Below are 16,998 nucleotides of genomic sequence, written 5' to 3'. Positions count from 1 at the left end.
CCATTTGGTGTATCTCTTATACAAGTAGAACTACAATTGCAGAGCAGTTCAGCTCCGAGGCAGTCTCTTTACAGTCAAATCAGCTCCTGCATTAACTTAATTTTATAGCTGAGTTCTCTGGGGCATATGGAGGTCAAGTGTCAATTGCGAGGGTGCATCACGAGTCTGCAATCGTGCCCCCATTTAGGACCTAAAGCTCTAAGTTAACAAGCATTGAAAGAACAAGAAAAAAATGTTTACAGCAAAGTGTAAATTCCATCATTAAAAGCCTGATGATGTACCTGAAGGAAAGTTAGCATTTAGATAACATTTAGGCTTCAAATTCTTGTGGTACTCTGCTTTATTTTACAAGACAAAAGCTAGCAAAAGTTGTGGGCACAAAACCCTAGCCTGAGGATTAATGTAGCAGAGAGAATGAGGACAAAAACCTCATCAATACGAACACATGTGAGTGCACAGGCATTAACGGATCGAAGCCCCAGACATCCACCACTTCCAGCACTTAATGACAGCTGACAGACACAGCGCTGCGCGTGGTCAGGATGTATCGATACCGCACACCCAGCTCAGTCAGCTGTACTCACCACGTGCACCCCGCAAGCTCCCCCGGAGCACTACACCACGAGACAAAGTTTTAAACAGATGCTGTATGCACATCGATTTTTAGTGATAAAGTATCAGATGAAATAAGTGGCCTTTTGGAGCAGCATTTCCGAGGCTCAGCATGGCAGGAGATGCTAGAGGACAGCTGGGAGAAGGTGCACACCGAGGGATGAAGCAGGCTCTCTCCTCAGTGGCAGCAGTCACAGCACAGCAGTGTTGGAGCTGTCAAGCATTTTGAAGGCATATGTGTATTTTAAAGGCTTGGAGCTCCCACAGTTTAAGGCTTTCCTTATGTTAAAAGCAGGCAACAGGACCTAGTTAGCAATCACTGCTACACTGATGTGGTTTATAGTCTAGATCTGGGCTCCCTACTACCCATACACCATTGCCATTAATAACCCTACTGTGTTACCTTCACCTGGAGCTCTTCAGCTCATTAGGAGAGCTCTTAAGTCCTAAGAGAAAACACTCTTCAGCAACAGGAGAAATAGCCTTGTCTCTCTCTTACAGTCTGGGGCAGCTGGACAGATATTTGGAGTGCTCCACAGGAAGGCAGTGGCTGGGCAGAAGAAATGCAAAGGGAATGTCTGACCATTCCCTTTTCCCAGCTAAGTACATTACCTGAATAAGTGTATCACATGGGGGGAAACATGCTAACAGCAAAGACAACTCCCTTCCCTCCTTGGTTTGCGTATTTAAGGACTGCGGGGAAGTTAACATTGTACAGAACTCAAGTTTCCCACATTTGACAAAGGCCCAAGACAAACAGACATGCTTTCTGTTCAGCCTCACAAAAGAGACACAGCCTCCTTGCTGTCTCTGCATCAGACCAAAGAGATGGAGACCGCACAACTAGCAGGCTCCTACCCCAGCTTCTGGTGTTTCTTCAGTTCAGTCCCATGCCTCTGCACAAGCCTTCTGGAAGGCCTTATGAGAGAGATCAAAGGAGATGCTGACCCCTGAATAGCCTCCTTCCGAACAAATAAAGGCTTGAGAAAATAAGGACTCAATACCACCAGGCGCTGCATTCATTCAGTATCTTCACACCCTAAAGGAGACAGACAACGAGAAGCGGCCATGAGAAAGGGGTGACATTTCAGCCTGGAGCTTTTAAAGACTGATTTCCTCCAGGCTACAAAAAACAAGCTTGTGCTCAAATTTCTGGACACACGCTTTGCACAGCAAGACAGGTCAGCACCACGAAATGCACACCCCTCACCTGTCCTGCAGGCCACCAGCCCACAGCCAGCATCCCCAACACACCTGAAGCTGCAGCAGGACCTCAGGAAAAGCCCCCCACATCTGTCCTGAGCACAGAGCTTCATAAAAGCACAGGATGCAGGATGGTTTAGTATTCACATTAAGTTCTTCAGCTGAAGGTGACAGGTTAAATTGTTACTCTGTCTTATTAAGGCAGTTGGAGGACTTTGTTCTGACAAAATGGGCTTGATTGCTTCCTCTCTGGGAACGCTACGGGCTAGCCAAGGACTTGGCAACCCACTGACAGTAAGGGAAGCAAAATTGTCTTCGGTTTACCCTCTGCAACCCCACTGAACAGACTCTCAGAGTCAATCACAACGCAACAGCAGAGCCAGCGAGGTTTCTATTCAATTTTCACGTCCCTTGAGCCCATCACCAACTCCACAAACAAAGCTCCCGTCACTCTCTGTGCAAAGAGCTGAGCAATCCGCTCTTCAGGGTCCCTGTTCAGGGAACAGGCTGAATGGCATGGGATCCCACAACCAACCGGGGTCCTGCCCAACACGACAGTGGGACTGGGACCTGACCTCGCACAGCTGATCCCCCTGAACTTTTTTTAGAGTTTCTAGGACAAACTGCCCCCAGTTTTGACCAGCTGGATGTTTTTGCCAGACCCTTGCTGGTCTGAGCCTAGCACAACTGTGGCTGTTTTAAGCAGGCATAGCAGAATGGCACAAACAGCAGCTTACGTGCGGCCTCTTGCTGCCACCTCCACTGATAACAGGGAGGGGTGGGGAAGAAGTTTACAAAGTTAATGAGTACTGATTCTGTCATTTCTAAGGAAAGAAGAGCTTAGGAAAGTTTAAGGCCATTTTCAAAGGATCACAAATCAGAAAGCCTAGATAAGCATCCTGTCAGTATTTAGTATCAATAAAAATGCTCTCCCAGGAACAAGTAGGGGTCATAAATCCCCGCAGCATCAGAAAACACTCAGCTGCTACCCTTGAAGAGATATCCAGAGCAAACAACCTTTCACATAAAGAGATCTACAGCCAGCTTTCACACTTTGCATTCAGACAACACCCCCTCACCATGCTCGGTCCCCAGACCTGGGCTTCACAGGGAAAGCTTGCCAGAAGACAGGTTCCAGTGTGCTGAACTCTTTTTACCTATGGTCTGCTTTGAGAAGCCTCTGTCTGACCGCTTCTGAAGGATTTCTGCTATTCAGCAGTGCATTATGTGCTGCCCTCCCAGTGAGTGTGTGTGTAACACTAATGGAAAGCAGCTGGTGGACTGAAGCTGAGTTAAAAAAATAAAAAAGGAGCAGGAGGAAATGCCTTTCATACAGTCACACGGGCTCAGTCTGTAATTGTGTGAGAAGCCAAAAGGATAAGAAGGGGGAAGGGCAAATGAGACAAAAAATATTTGTAAGCTACTGGTGAAAACAGAGTGGAAATGCACTCTGCAGCGTACGTACGTGGACCTGTGTGTGCTCAAAGCTGGGGCAGGTACAGCTGAGCAGTGCTGGTTTGTATGAAGCTCGGGATGCCCAGCTGAAGTCCGAGCAGCCTCACTCTGCAATGGCTGGAACCCACACCAGACACTGACCTGTCTCGGGCATGCCCTCATGCCCCTAATTACTCTGCAGAGCTTATTAGCACAACCTCGTGCTGCTGCTGTCAGTGCAGGGATCCCTACTGTAAGTCTGCTTCAGCACAGACAGCAGAATAGCCACCTGTTTGCCAAAAACTAAGTGCTTCTGAACAGCCCTTCTCTGACAGCAATTTACAGCATAATTTTTCCAGTGCATTTTCTGGTCTGTACAAATCAGGAGAACCACGAGAGAACTTTGCTCAAATCAAGACTGGCACTAACACAGTCATGAACTAAGCACACACAAGAGCTCCGCCAATGTTTTAGGCCCAGACTGCCTCTATTGTAAAGGAATGTACATTAACTGACCCAGCTGAATTGCACCATTTGGCACCAATGTAGGAATAAGTCAGTGCTTTTCCCGTGTAGTAATTCTTTACACTACCGCACTGGGGAAGTTTCAGGAAACAGCTGGAATGAGGATCTTCTTCCACTCCTCCTAACAAGAAGCAACAGAAGCAGCAGAGTCATCCAGCAACGGTACGAGGAACCAGCACGTTGCCAGCAGCAGGAGACTCCCTCAGATCCACTTGACGTGGATACAGCTGGCGAACTGGGGAAGGAGGGGGAACATGCACTTAACATCAACACGGACGTAACCAAAGGCAGTTAGGGAGTTACACCAGTAAGCCCTGCTGCCTTTGGAAACAGCTCCACGAGCAGAGCAGCAGGAAATGTCCAGCCACTATCACTGAAGAGCAGGCATGCCTTACGCTAGCAGAGTCAAGAAGCCGGCGTCAAGTACAAGAATAAAAGTCAAGCTGACTATCTCTGCCTCTGTCACTGGAGTCCAGGGCAAATGGCAGGGCTGCCAACAGTAGCCAAAACGTTTATCACTCAGCCCTGAGTTTCTTTGCCAGTGGAATCGTGATGGTCACGCTGAATGCCTGGAAAGCTTAACGAGCAAAGCACTGCCTCTGCTACGGGAGACCAGCACGTTGGGACCTTACCAATTGACTCTGCTACCAGGTGCTACTGCTACAGATAAGTTACAGAAACCATAAACTTTCACAAGAGTTGCCTGCATATCTGCCATGTTCCTGTATTTGAATCCTGCTCTGGTCCCCAAAATGTTCACGAGGAATCATTACATCCTAGGCCTGAAAGAGTCCGGAGAAAAAATTAACAAATTAAGCTGTCTGAATATTGCAGGGAAAATGAGGCAGAAACAATAGCCATCTGAATGCCAGAACTGAAACATGGGACTTAAAGCTATGTCTGAAGCTTATTTATTTATTTATTTTTCCAAAACTGTCTCTTATCCCTCACTTTGTGGGGTAAAGAACAGCCTAAGGATGGGAAAAAGTAAAAAAAAAAAAAAAAAAAAAAAAAAAAAAAATCTTTAGGTAGATGAAACTCCCCAGAACACATTGCTTCCAAGATACATCAATAAAGCCATTTAATGCTCCAGAATTTAAAGTACACTAAAAAAGAAACAAACAAACAACGAAAAAACTAGTGACTACCAGAAATTTCCAGGGCTGACTGTCACAAATGTTCACTCCAAGGATCAAACTCTTACAAACAGCCAGCCATCTTTTGGCTATACAAGAGAGCAAATAAAATGCAGGCTTTGTGGTCCCAGAGGCTGCCTTTGGCAGGAAGGTCAGGAAATCTCTTCATGTGAAGTCCCCAGACCTAGCCAGGGCAACATCTACTGGCTGTACACACGCGAAAATAAAAACAAGGCCATTTCCCTCCTATGTTGAAACAAACTGCATCTGGCTGGCTAAACCCCGTGAGCTCCCACTGTTTCTGGAATTCAGACCCCATTTTGGCTGCTGATCTTAGCCAGAGCCAAAGGAAGGCCTGGGGCAGCTTCCACGCTTGCAAAAGGAGCTCTTCTGGAGCTCTGTGGGGAGTCTGAGGGTCTCCCTGCATTTGATTTCACTGAAATCTTCTGCTGTCCCTGCTCCTTCCTCCTGACAGCATTCCCTGCAGCCCAAGTTAGGCACCTTCCAAGGCACACTTTGTCTTGAAGCACAGGAGAACTGGGAGAGCCAAGGGAAGTCACACGTGCTTGAAGCAGTCCCTGAGCCACGTGTGTCCCCAGGCTATCTACTGGCTTTTCTTTTATATGAGCAGCCACTACAAAGGGATCCTACTTCTCCAAGGCTGCAGCCACAAACACCCCTCCACAACAAGACCACCTGAGCCAGCGCTGGTTTGCACCACTGGAGCACCAGGTGCATTTGGCTGCTTTGAAGGAGGTGGTGGCATCAGGGAACAGAGGGGACAAAACGTAAGAAAATCCCAGGAGGGGGACACCAAGGACAGCAAGATGGGGTACAGACAGGAGGATGTCATGAAAAAAAACAGACAGGGACAGAAGTTCTGTAAGGTCTTAACAGCCCAAGCTCTGCAAGGAAGGAAACAATGAAAAGATTTGCATTTTTTGAAGAAACACAATGAACCTTCAACTTCTGGAATATTCTTTTCTCTAAACTGAGAGGATGGAAAGTAATTTGCTAGAGTGAATCAGCAAACAATTCCTCTGCACCTCTGTCAGGTCTGTATTCCCCCCATACACAGAGACAGCTCGATGACTACATCCGTACATCTACAGAGTAATTCTGAGCTCGAGTGTATAAATACATCCCGCTCGCGTCTGAAATACCGTGTGGATCAGAACTGTGTTGTTAGATGAGTGATTCTGTGCCTGGCAAAAGCACACGATTACATATTTCTTAGAATGAATAAGCATAAATGAATCCATCATGAATAAAAGTCAAACATTTAGTTCACTAATTAGCACCAGATCCTTGAAACTCTGAGGCCAAAAGAAACAACCACCACAAAAATGTGAAGCTGGAATGCCGCTTTAGCTCTGGCTGCATGGTTGGAAAGCAGAATCAAGCTGCTTTGTCTGCCCAAAGTCACCCTGCTCCGACTGGAAGTGCTACAGTCCCCTCTAACCATGTCACAGATAAAGGTGCTACAGCACGGTGATGGGATACACAAGACCACAGTATACCCTGGTACCTGAAGGCCTATACGAACGCAGCAGCACACACTGGTGTCACGACAGAGTTAAACGATGAGTAAGGACATAAGGATGTGTGTGGCCCAGGTCTCAGCTTCTTCGTGTACATCTTGTCGGAAACATTGAGCTGTTAGCACAATCCTGACTGTTACACGCCTGATGAACAGTGACAGCTCAGCATCTGCATGCAAAATCAGGCAGGATATTAAGTGACTGGCTTTAATTTGTTTAAACAATGACTCCCATAATGGAGCCTCGGAGGGCCACCTGCTACCTCAACACAAATAACTATTACTAATATAACAACATATGGAAAAAAAAAAGTCTGCTGTTCATATTTGCTGTATTCAAAATATTTCTTAAAACTCCTCGATGTGTAACAGTACCAACCTTGAAACTACAGTGGACTGAACTCAGAAATACAAGCTTTGATGACTGTAGAGTAGAGCTTCTGGTAAGAATCAATGCACGTTGTGCTCAACTGTTTTCTTACAGCAACAGCCCTTAGGAGAGAAAAAATACAAATTCAGCCTTGGAATTACCTTGGGTTTTTGCCTGTCTCCCCACAGCCAGCCTCATCTTGGAGTTTCCCAAGTTTGCTGGTAAGCAGCTCTAGCTGTGCTAAGCTAGTTCAGGTAGGTTATCCGTTGGAAGCACAGCTTGGAGCTAGTATATTTTTGTCTTAAGCATCCATAGCCAGATTTCAGCTTAGAAAGCCATTTCCAGGCCCTCATATCACAGCTATTAAACTTTCCAGACCTCTGTACAAGGAAGAAATGATAAATTCATCTCTCCATTTGGCTAAAAGGGTACAAAGCTAGATGCCCTGAACAGCAGAAGACCCTGCATAAGGAGAGAACACAAAGCAAAATTAAGACAAGATGTTTTCGAGGCTCAATCTCGCAAAACAAGGTAGACAAAAAACTGGCAGGCAAATGGTGCAGAAGAGTGAAGATCACATTCAGCAGATTGTTCCAAGCTGAGAAGCTTCTGCTGTGGTGGAAAAGAAGTAGGACAGGCAGCATTAGAGGCACTCATCCATCAGACACTCAGTACCTTGGTGGTAGGGAAAGGGCTGTTGTGCTGAAACCAAACGGACACGGCTGCCTGGAATTCCTCAGCCTACAGCCAGCAAACGCACCGCATCCCGGTGGCTGCTAAAGCAAACACCATCCAGAGAGAAGTGTGAAGAGGAGGAGGAGGACTGGGAGAGGTGGGGTGACTCACTGGCCGTATTAAGCCACAATTGAACTTCTCACACAGAGATGAGTCAAATGGAATGAATCAACAAACAGAAATAGTTGAGCTTTGGGTTAATAATACAGCACCATTGTACCAACTGTGCATAACTGCCTGCAGTGCCATGGCTCTGCCACCTCCTGACTGCTTTTGCTCACCCTCTCTATTATTGTTGTGTAAGAAAACAGGGCTTCAATCTGTATGCTTTTAATACCAGGCGTGGCACTGAACAAGCCCTGTGAGCTGAAGACCAAACACTCCCAAATGTCCAAACGCCCTCTACATTGCTACATACAGAAGCAAGCTCTCAGGCTGCCTACTGGAAGATTCCCAAAGGATCGTAACGGCTGGGGAGTCCTTTCTGCTCAGCGCACCCTCTCTGACTTGGCCCTGGATGGGAGAGCTCCCCACTTTCCAAAAAGCACCTCCCTTCAGCTCAATGCTTTGCCTCCTGTACTCCCCACAAGCCGTTTCTTGAAACCTGGTATTGCCACCTCTGTCTGCTTCCAGGGATTCTCTCTGCACTGGTGAACTTGCTTTGCTGGGCAGGAACCACCTTTCATAAACCAGAAAAAAAAAAAATACAATGAACCACTGAAAAACTGTTAATGAGTGATTCTTGCCCTCATTGGGAAATAGCATTAATATAATAATAAAACACTAAAGGCAGGTAACCACATGTGTTTTGGGATACCAAAGCGATCGTGGGAAGCATTTCACCTCTCCAGGATTCGCTGTCTGCTCACAGATCCCCCAGAGCACCACGGGACCAGCTCGTGTTGCAGGCTGCTGCCAGTGGGCACCAGCGCTCCCAGGCAGCAGCTCCGGGGAAGCCGCGTGGCCTCCTGACGGCCTGGTTGAGCCCAGGCACACGCGGGGATGCCACCACGGATGGGGATGGCCTCGCTGCAAGCACCCTGCAAGGAGCTCCGTGTACAAGCACATGTCAGAGCCAAGCGTCACGGACGGTCCCCGCTGTAACCCCGCCGCACCAATGTAGTTCCAAAAAGCGAGAGACGCTGCGGGAGGCGAATGAGCTGCTGACAGAGAAGAGGCAACACTCTGGAAGTGCCCCGCTCCCCGCAGTGCCAAGTCGCTACTTCAGTAGCACTTGGTCAGTAGCACTCGGTCAGTAGCACTCGGTGGAGCTTTAAACCGCTTCCAAGTCACTTGCTAGTGTCCAAGCTCCAAAAGCAGCTGCTTGCTGCCGATGGGGAACCAAAGGCTCCTACCAAAGGGCCACAGGACCCTACGCAGAAATAAAAGCTGTAGGAAGTGCAGTCTGCACCCTCAGCTGTCCTCTGTGAGCCTCTCCAACAAGCAGGCTTGGAGTGAGGGAGCTGGAGGGAAGGGTGCAGGGAACAGAGACCTCAGCTGGGCTGGCTATCAGTCAGGTAGGCAGCGCTGTGACACCTTTACAACAATCCCCACAAACTACAAAATCTCTTCCTGATGCTCATCCGAACAGGCAACAAACACAGACAGCAACAAAGCAACAGCTCCTAATCCAGAAAACAAATTTTGCTTGATGTTACATTCCTAATATCATTTTACATCTGTAATTTCCATCTCATAATAAAAATATGTTGAAAATGATACTGATGCATCCCTTGACCAGCTGCTTTACCCAGATGCTGAACTTGTTTGCAGCACAGGAGTACACATCAGATTTTTTTTTTTTTTTTTTTTTTTTGACAATTCTGGGCTACAAGAAAGAAATGAAATATCCCACTGGAAGTACAGAGCTTGGCATAGCAAAGACATTCAAACCGAAATAAGTCCGTAATTCTGGGCTTACTTGTGAAAGGCACCATGAAATCTTGAGTGACCACATTAACTCCAGACCAGTTAAATACATTTCCTTATAGTCTGTTACCGAAACCAGCTCTGAGCTGGCACACAAAGCCTTCAGCCAAATACTTTATATAGCTTCTAACACACTATATTTGTCTTTGGAAATTGGCAGTTTGCATTGACCAGCACTGAAACTTACTATTCAAGCAACCACATTTTCAGCTCATAACTATGTATTTGGCTAGTATCAAAAGCTGAAAGACAGATATTAACAAATTCTTCTGCAGGCTTTAGAAAACTGCATCATGTCTGCCCAGAGCTGATGGATTGTTCTGACACCGGGCTGGGACCAAGCACAATGAAACCCTGCAACAAGGATGAGCTACAAGAGCTACAAACTTACTGGAAGAACAATTTTAGATTACTTGGATTGCAGATGCTGGTTAAAGAAAAATACGAAAGCAATCTCCAACTTTTATTTCAGTGGATTAAGACTGGTGCTGTGCTGAGGAATTATCTGCATGAGGTTTTTTGGTTTGTTTTAATGATGTGACATCTCGTAAGAGAGCACTCATGAAGCACAGGGGCAGAACTCACTGCAGAAAGCTCAGACGCAGACAGAAGTCACAGCAGTGTGCAGAGACAGAGCCTTCATTAGGAAAATGTGGGGCTGCGAAGGCAAACGTGACAGCAGCACAGGAGAGAGCTCCCCCAAAGCAGCTTTTAAAACAGCCCAGGCAATTCACCTGGACACAGCAGCCCAAAGCCCTGGCAGGACCCCTTGCCAGTGGCAGTGGCAGGTTTTAAGGCCTGTGCAGAGCTCTGCTGCTTTGGCTAAACCGCTGCTTGTGCCCGAGCCAGTTGTTTAAAACATCCAAGTCATTTCACTCACAAAGCAAACTAACTCCTACAGGTCAAACAACCATGGGAGGATTTGGGGAAGCCATTCCTGTAACACATCTGACACTGCCCAGAAAGACAAACGCTTCGTGTCAAACTCCCCAAAAAAATTTATCCAAAATTCATCTCAGGCTCCAAACATCTCTGGTGCTGCAATTAATGTCTCAGGCTCATTTTAACTGCCAATAATCACAGCCAAAGCAACATATAAAATTTGTAAAGACTGCGAAGTATTTATAGTCACACTAATCCACTTGGGAACACATCACAAGGCTGAGACAACAGGATGAGGAACACAAACTGCATATATACCCAGCACAGAGATCTAACTGAAAAGCAACCAGAAAGAAGAATTTGTTGAAAAAACAAAGCTGTTCTTCAGAAATCAGGTGCGTTTCCACCTGAAAAGAAGTGATCATATGCCATATGAAAGAAGCTTCAGCTGCTCATCCTTTATAGCCTTTCTCAGCCTTCCAAGTTTATCTTAATTGCATTAGATGCTGGAGGATTTGGAGGAAAAACAACATAAATCAAACAACATAAATTGATTTTGTTGTCAGTTCAAGTGCCAATCCCTCTACCTTCATCAGGACTAATTCTCAGTCCTTTTGTCTGTTGTGATCGCATCTTCCCTCTTAGCTAAATTAGACTTACTTTCCAAATATTTAGATTCCTCTCATAGACACTGTTACAACTTTCAAAGGAGGAGAAGAGGGATGGAATATGGGATGGAAATGCTAACTGAAATCCAGTAGGAATTGAGTGCCTTCAAAAATACATATTTCCACCAGAGTAACATGAGACACTGTTGGTATGAGGGATCCAACAGTTAGAAGAGGGAAAAAGAGAAAGAAGGAATTGTCAGCTTCACTATTGAACTGGCACTTTTTTCCCCTGCTAACCAAGATTTCATCCGTCCATTTAACTGTCATCATTCATATCTTAAGCCTCAAGATACAATTTCGCTTGCCTTTCTCTGTGAATTTGCACTTTGTGTAATCCTGCACTGTATGCAAGAATAGAGCCCTCTACAGTCCGCTGATGCAAATCGTCACCAAAAACTGCTGCTCAGTTTTTTGCAGCAGAAAATTTTGTTCCATTCCTTAGCAGAGAGAATATCAAAGGAAAAACAAAAGCTGTCTTGACAGTGGTTTAAAGCACAAATACTAACATGCATTGCCCCATCCTCTTCTCCCTTTATAGCCTGCTCCCACAGAACATGATAGTGAAGCAATCAAAAATATTTATTTTAAATAAAATCAAATCTCTCAATGGGGAGCGATTACAGAGCACACCTCAGGTTGCTTATACAAAAAACTGAGCATATCGAGTTCTCAGAGCGCATTTAATGCCAGATTTCTAGCTGAACATTTTTAAAAGCCAACGTGCATTTCTGTATTTCTCATTATTTGTTCAACATAAACAATGTAGCTAATCAATAAAGAAGAGGACATTTTTCCTTTTGCTATAATTAGACAGCAAAAGGTTCTTAATTTCTTTTTCAGTATTTTGTGTTTGCCACTGGACATATATATACACACACATCTGTGAAGGAATAAAAGCATGACCAATTTTCATCATTTGTTAGTTCAGTTTGAGTTGATTTTTTGCACTTTATACTCCGAACGGTACATCAGTCGCAAGGCACAAGCACTGTGTGCAGTGCTGCTGCTGAAATACAGGAGGGAGGAATTCCCAAGCACCCACTGGAGTCAGCTCGCTGTGGAAAGGTGGAGGGGAGGGCTCAGCATGGCACTTACTTTTTACTTTTCAGGCAACTGTAGAATCCAGCCATGGTCCTTCCCCGGAGGCGTGCGTGCATTTAATTCATCCTTGTGCGTGGATGCCGGCACAAGGACTCTGTAGCTTCGTCTCCTGCTCACCAAATGCCCCCCCCTGCACACAAGGAAGGCAGCATGCCGATGCAATTACTAGCCAGATAAAGTTCCTGATCTGAGGCCCTCAGACTCTGCTGAACTGGGTCCAAGGAGGGCTGTGCCTGCTCCATAAATGGTTATGAATTGTTAACTCCCCCTTTTCCTGCCTCCTTCCAGCTCGTGGTAAGCACAGCATCCTAAGTGTAAAACACCACATGGCATTTGATTCTGTCTCCCTGCGGGACTAATGAGAGGGTTGGTTGTAATTAGGAGGCAAAGAAGCCCTGAGGACATTATATCGTTGCTGTTATTTTTTAAACAGAGAGGCTGCAGAAAGTACTGCACTGTCTCTGAAATAACCACTCAAAACAGCCGGCATTCTCCAGCATACAAGGGGTGCGCAGGACCTTCCAGAACAGGCGTTATCCCATCTCACTGTAAATCACGACCTATTCTAACATGCTACCCTGCACATTAACAGGAAAAAACCCCTAAGTCCCTGCAATATGGCAAGGTCAGGAGAGAAGCTCTGGAGTTTCAAGTAGCCAGGACACCCCTGTTAGAAAAATACTGCCCTGTGGCGATACATGTAACGTTGGTACTCGCTGCCACAACTCAGGAGGTCCTCACTGGGCAGCGAAGGAGGAAAACGGCCGTGGTTTAATGCTGGGAACACAGCCCTGGGATACCCAAGCGCCAGGACAGTGTAGCTGCACCCATTTCTGGCATCACACCGCATTCAACTCACGTGGCAATCCCCAGGCAGCCAGTGGCCCCGGTGAGGTGAAACCAGAGGTGAGCACCGCACATCGCACTACCCATGGCAGCCAGGGTGCACCAGTCAGCACCAGTAGCGGTGTCAGCTCCTGGAGTCGCACCGCCTGGAAGGATCCCTGCTCTTGATTTAAAAAAAAACACACACATGCGCTTGAATGCAGTAAGTTCATAACTCTCATTGCTACAGAAGATTTATGCTGTCCTATAAAATATCGGTAGAAAACTGCTTTTGTTCTCGGCTAGTAGATAATATTTGAATAGTTTGGTCTGGCAAGCCAGTAAGGAGTATTATACAAGTATTTCTATACGACGTCCTCTTACAAATTGAGTAGCAAGTCTAGATCTAAGTTGGATCAGTTCTTCTAGAATATTAGGAAAAAACGTTTTAAAACATTTCCCTTAGAAGTTTGAGGAACGCACCTCTGGCACAGAGTCCCAAAAACGCCTCTGCTACAGCAGTTCCCTACAGTGCAGAACTTTGCCATATCTGAATGGACATCTCCATTTCTTTATTTTCTTTAACACCTGTGACGTGAAGGAAAGCCATGACGCAAATAATAATTGACATCAAGCGCAAGGGCCATCACAAACAGAAACCAATCATATTCTAGTCTAATTTTGCACTTAACAGAAAAGAGAAAGCTTCTACAAGCAGCCAACCTCAATGCCATCCACAGAAGAAGAGCAAATCAAACCTGACCTCAGGATGTGCCTTCTCTTTGGAAAAGACACAAAAACACAGTTGGAGTTTTATCCAAATGAGTTTTCCCGTCGTCCTGAATTACTGCATTTGTCACAATGGCTCCACACTGAACTCCTCATCCTGAGAGGCAAAGGCTAGCTAGATTGCGTTGGTCTCCACTCATCAGAGAAAGTCCACAGGAAAAAAAGTCAAAACCAAGAATGGTTCTAGGGTAACAACCACCAGAACGGAATTCCCAGGGATTACTGGGGAAGCGTTCTCACTGGCTTGGTGTATAAAACCTTGGATGGAGGACTGCATCTGAAATCTGCCTGGCATTTAGTTCAGAAAATGCTGCCAAAAGAAACCTTAATATTAAGAAATGAAGGAAACCTCACTGGAAATTCATGTTTGTATTTAAAAGCAAGAAAGATCAAGTGCCTTTCTAGTGGGAAGGCCCAATCCTAAAGCCAGTCGAAGGATGTAATCCTGATGGCTTTGGAAGAATTTCATCATTTTAACGAGTGTAGAATAAGGCCCTCAAGCTTCAAAAGATTCTATTTTTTGCTAACGTGAAGCAGATTCCCTGCCCCCTAACCACCTGAGATGGTTTGTGTTCAAAATGTTTCCTTTCATTACTCTTTTGTCTTTCATGTAGTTGGTTTTGTCTTGAAGTTACTTGAACATGCAAATCCTCAGCTGTTGGTTTTCATTTAGGCCAAACGTAGTCCTGTTCCCAGGAACTGGCAGTTTCACCACACACATTTAGAAAGATCCTTACTTTCCAAGAAGCACTGGTAAACAGTCATTAAAAATAATTACTCCACCTCAGGATTTAATCCTTTTTGATTCTCTATCTCCATATCAGTCTCCAAGCCACTTCATGGTAGCATTCCTCTGATTTTTCATTGCTAGCCCAGCTCCAAATAGCCCCACAGTGAGCTTTCCTGGGATAGATCCGAGCTCTTAGATGTTGATAAATATCATGGCCCCAAGTCCAGAGGTAAATCAGCGCAAGCAAGCAGTTATGCGATGCTGATACAGGCCTTACAGCCAAACAGGAGCCAAGCTGCCATTAGCTCGTTACTTGTTAAGTGCTAAACGAGTGGGCTGCTCTACTGCCAGTTAATTAATTAAAGCTGTTTTCAGCTTGGAAACTAGATGAACACCAAATAACCACAGAATACAGACCTTGGCAAAGCAAAGATGGCTCTTTAAAGATAGGAAAGAGAGCAAGTTCAGACACCTGGATGCTCAGTCAGATCTGGATTTCCTCTAAAGTTTGTGGCTTGACTTGACTGAAATGGCCCATTCTAGGCCCACTTTGACTTGAAGATTATGGCCTTCCCCCTTGACTTCTTCACACTCACTGTCATCGCTCTCCCTCCACAGCCCAACATCCACACCACCCTCTGTTACCACTGTACTTCCAAATCTGCCTCGCTTTGTCTTCCAAGTCTGCAGGCAGAGCGAGAGGCCCAGGTGGCAAGCTGCCGGTCCTCGGGGTACCAGCAGGGATGGAAAGGCAGCGGCAGAGCTCCCAGCGCCTGTCAAACTTTCTGGGTTTGTTAGTTCCTCCAGAGGCAAGTCTGAGCAAGGCCCTGCAACCCGATCACTGGGAAATGCTTGCACTAAAATACAGCTCATAAAATCAGCGAGTTACTTGTTTCACAGGCACTTTCACCTGGGCCACTGCAGGAGAGACCTCTTCAAAGTAGGTAACCAACAGCAACAAGTAATCCAACAGGGGAAACTCGAACAGAGCTGAAAGCCCTGGCTTGTTGCCACAGACACTTCCTACACACATACACGGGGTACACACCTGACAGCAGAGGTGTCAGGAGCTACACACACCACCAGCAATTCAAAATACGTTTCGTGTCCATCAGATCTACTGCTTTTCTTGCTGCCTCTTGCAGCCAGATCTCCAAGGGCTGACAATGTCCTCGCCTCCTGGCTCTCCGGCAGCAAACACTTCACGCTTCTCAAATGCGCACTCGAAGCTGGCCTGAGTGGAATCAGGACACGTGTGCAGTACAAAGCAGCAGGGATGGACCAGACATCACGCAGCTGTGAAAATACACAATTCACAAACTGTGTTTAAACATGGCTGCCAGATTATTGGTTTTTTAACCTATTTTCAGAAAGAGACAAAAGTTTCCTTTGGATTTTTTACCACGCAACTGTAGGGGTAGGAATAGAAATCCTACCAGAAACTGATAGGCCATAACATTGCCAATTTCCAGTACATTTTGGTGTCTCTGAATGGACTTCCTGCATCACAAGGTACACTTTGGTTTCCTGGGGTCACCACAAAAATGCCAGACCATGGAGCTCTGCACACAGTGCACAAGCCTTTTGCAGCCTTGTCCTTGCAAACCATGCAGCAGTTCTCAAGCTGGGGCGAGGCATTTGCTAGGAGGAGAGCGGATGGGGCTGGATAAACTGAAGCAGCCTGTTTTGCCTCTTGCCACCGTTCCCTGCTACGGCCAGCCCGAGCACCACATGCCCTCCTGCATCCTTCCACACGGCTGGAGCCATGCAGCTGCACGGTGTCTCCCCTCCTTCCAGGGCAGGGCTGTGAGCTCTCAAAAAAATGATTTTTCAGTTTATTTGTTTAACTCTGAATAAGTAAGCCGGTCAGTGTCTGGACACCAAATGAGGTATTTGGTACAAATCCAGCAAAATCCAAGTCTAGTTTCCAGTTCTCGTGCCGTTACCATTAAGCAATGAAGGCTAGGTTCATTGAGAACTTTCAGACTAAATGTTATGCTGCACTTGATCATGCCTAAGTATTTCTAAAACTATGCTGTTCCAGCCGACCTGCATGTAGAGCATTCCTACATTATAACCTGTAATAAATCCCACACAGAAACCAAACCATATTATTGAATGGCACTTCATACCACAATTCTCTTTGCATTTGGCACATGGATTGTTTAACTGTGTGCTAACATAAATGTGACTATCAGGGAACACCTTCCTGAAGCAGAAACAGATTTAACTTTCTTACAAGTCAGATTCCCGGGCTGGCAAAAGGGCCTGGGTTGGGGAGTTTCAGTGAAAACCCTTCAATAATAAAGAAATAACTGAATATGCATCGCTGTTAAAAGCTGCACTATCAGAGCTGTAAACAAACCGGGCTGGAATCAAACACAGCACGCTGCAGAAAACAAAGAAATGGAGATAAGAGGATTTCTGCCTTTCTGAGTTTATACATCCATCTGTGATTAATATTAGGCTTTGACCCTCGTTTTCCTCCTATCTCTGAAAGTAGAGTATAGCCAGGG

At 45.9% G+C, this 16,998-nt stretch overlaps 1 protein-coding gene across 9 annotated transcripts in view; it reads right to left on the bottom strand.

Moving 5' to 3' along the window:
- KIAA1210 overlaps positions 1-16,998 on the bottom strand; it is a 61,226-nt gene that overhangs the window by 31,605 nt on the left and 12,623 nt on the right. For 2 of the 9 annotated variants that reach the window (XM_083797254.1, XM_083797253.1), the window contains exon 1: positions 12,133-12,368. The exons of 1 other annotated variant lie outside the window; for it this stretch is intronic. Coding sequence is in view for 3 of the 8 variants with exons in the window: in XM_083797246.1 (XP_083653372.1) it covers positions 1,471-1,631 (161 nt within the window). In the remaining 5 variants the exon portion in view is untranslated. Of the gene's footprint in view, positions 1-1,470; positions 1,652-2,894; positions 4,763-6,829; positions 6,943-12,132; positions 12,370-16,998 lie in introns of those variants that run through there. 6 more of the 9 variants (XM_083797250.1, XM_083797246.1, XM_083797247.1 and 3 more) reach the window with 6 other exon arrangements.

Source organism: Anser anser (genome assembly GCF_964211835.1).
Source record: "Anser anser genome assembly, chromosome: 13".
Classification (NCBI taxonomy): Eukaryota; Metazoa; Chordata; class Aves; order Anseriformes; family Anatidae; genus Anser; species Anser anser.
The sequence above is the reverse complement of the archived record's forward strand: the minus strand, read 5'-3'. Positions and strand labels throughout refer to the sequence as shown.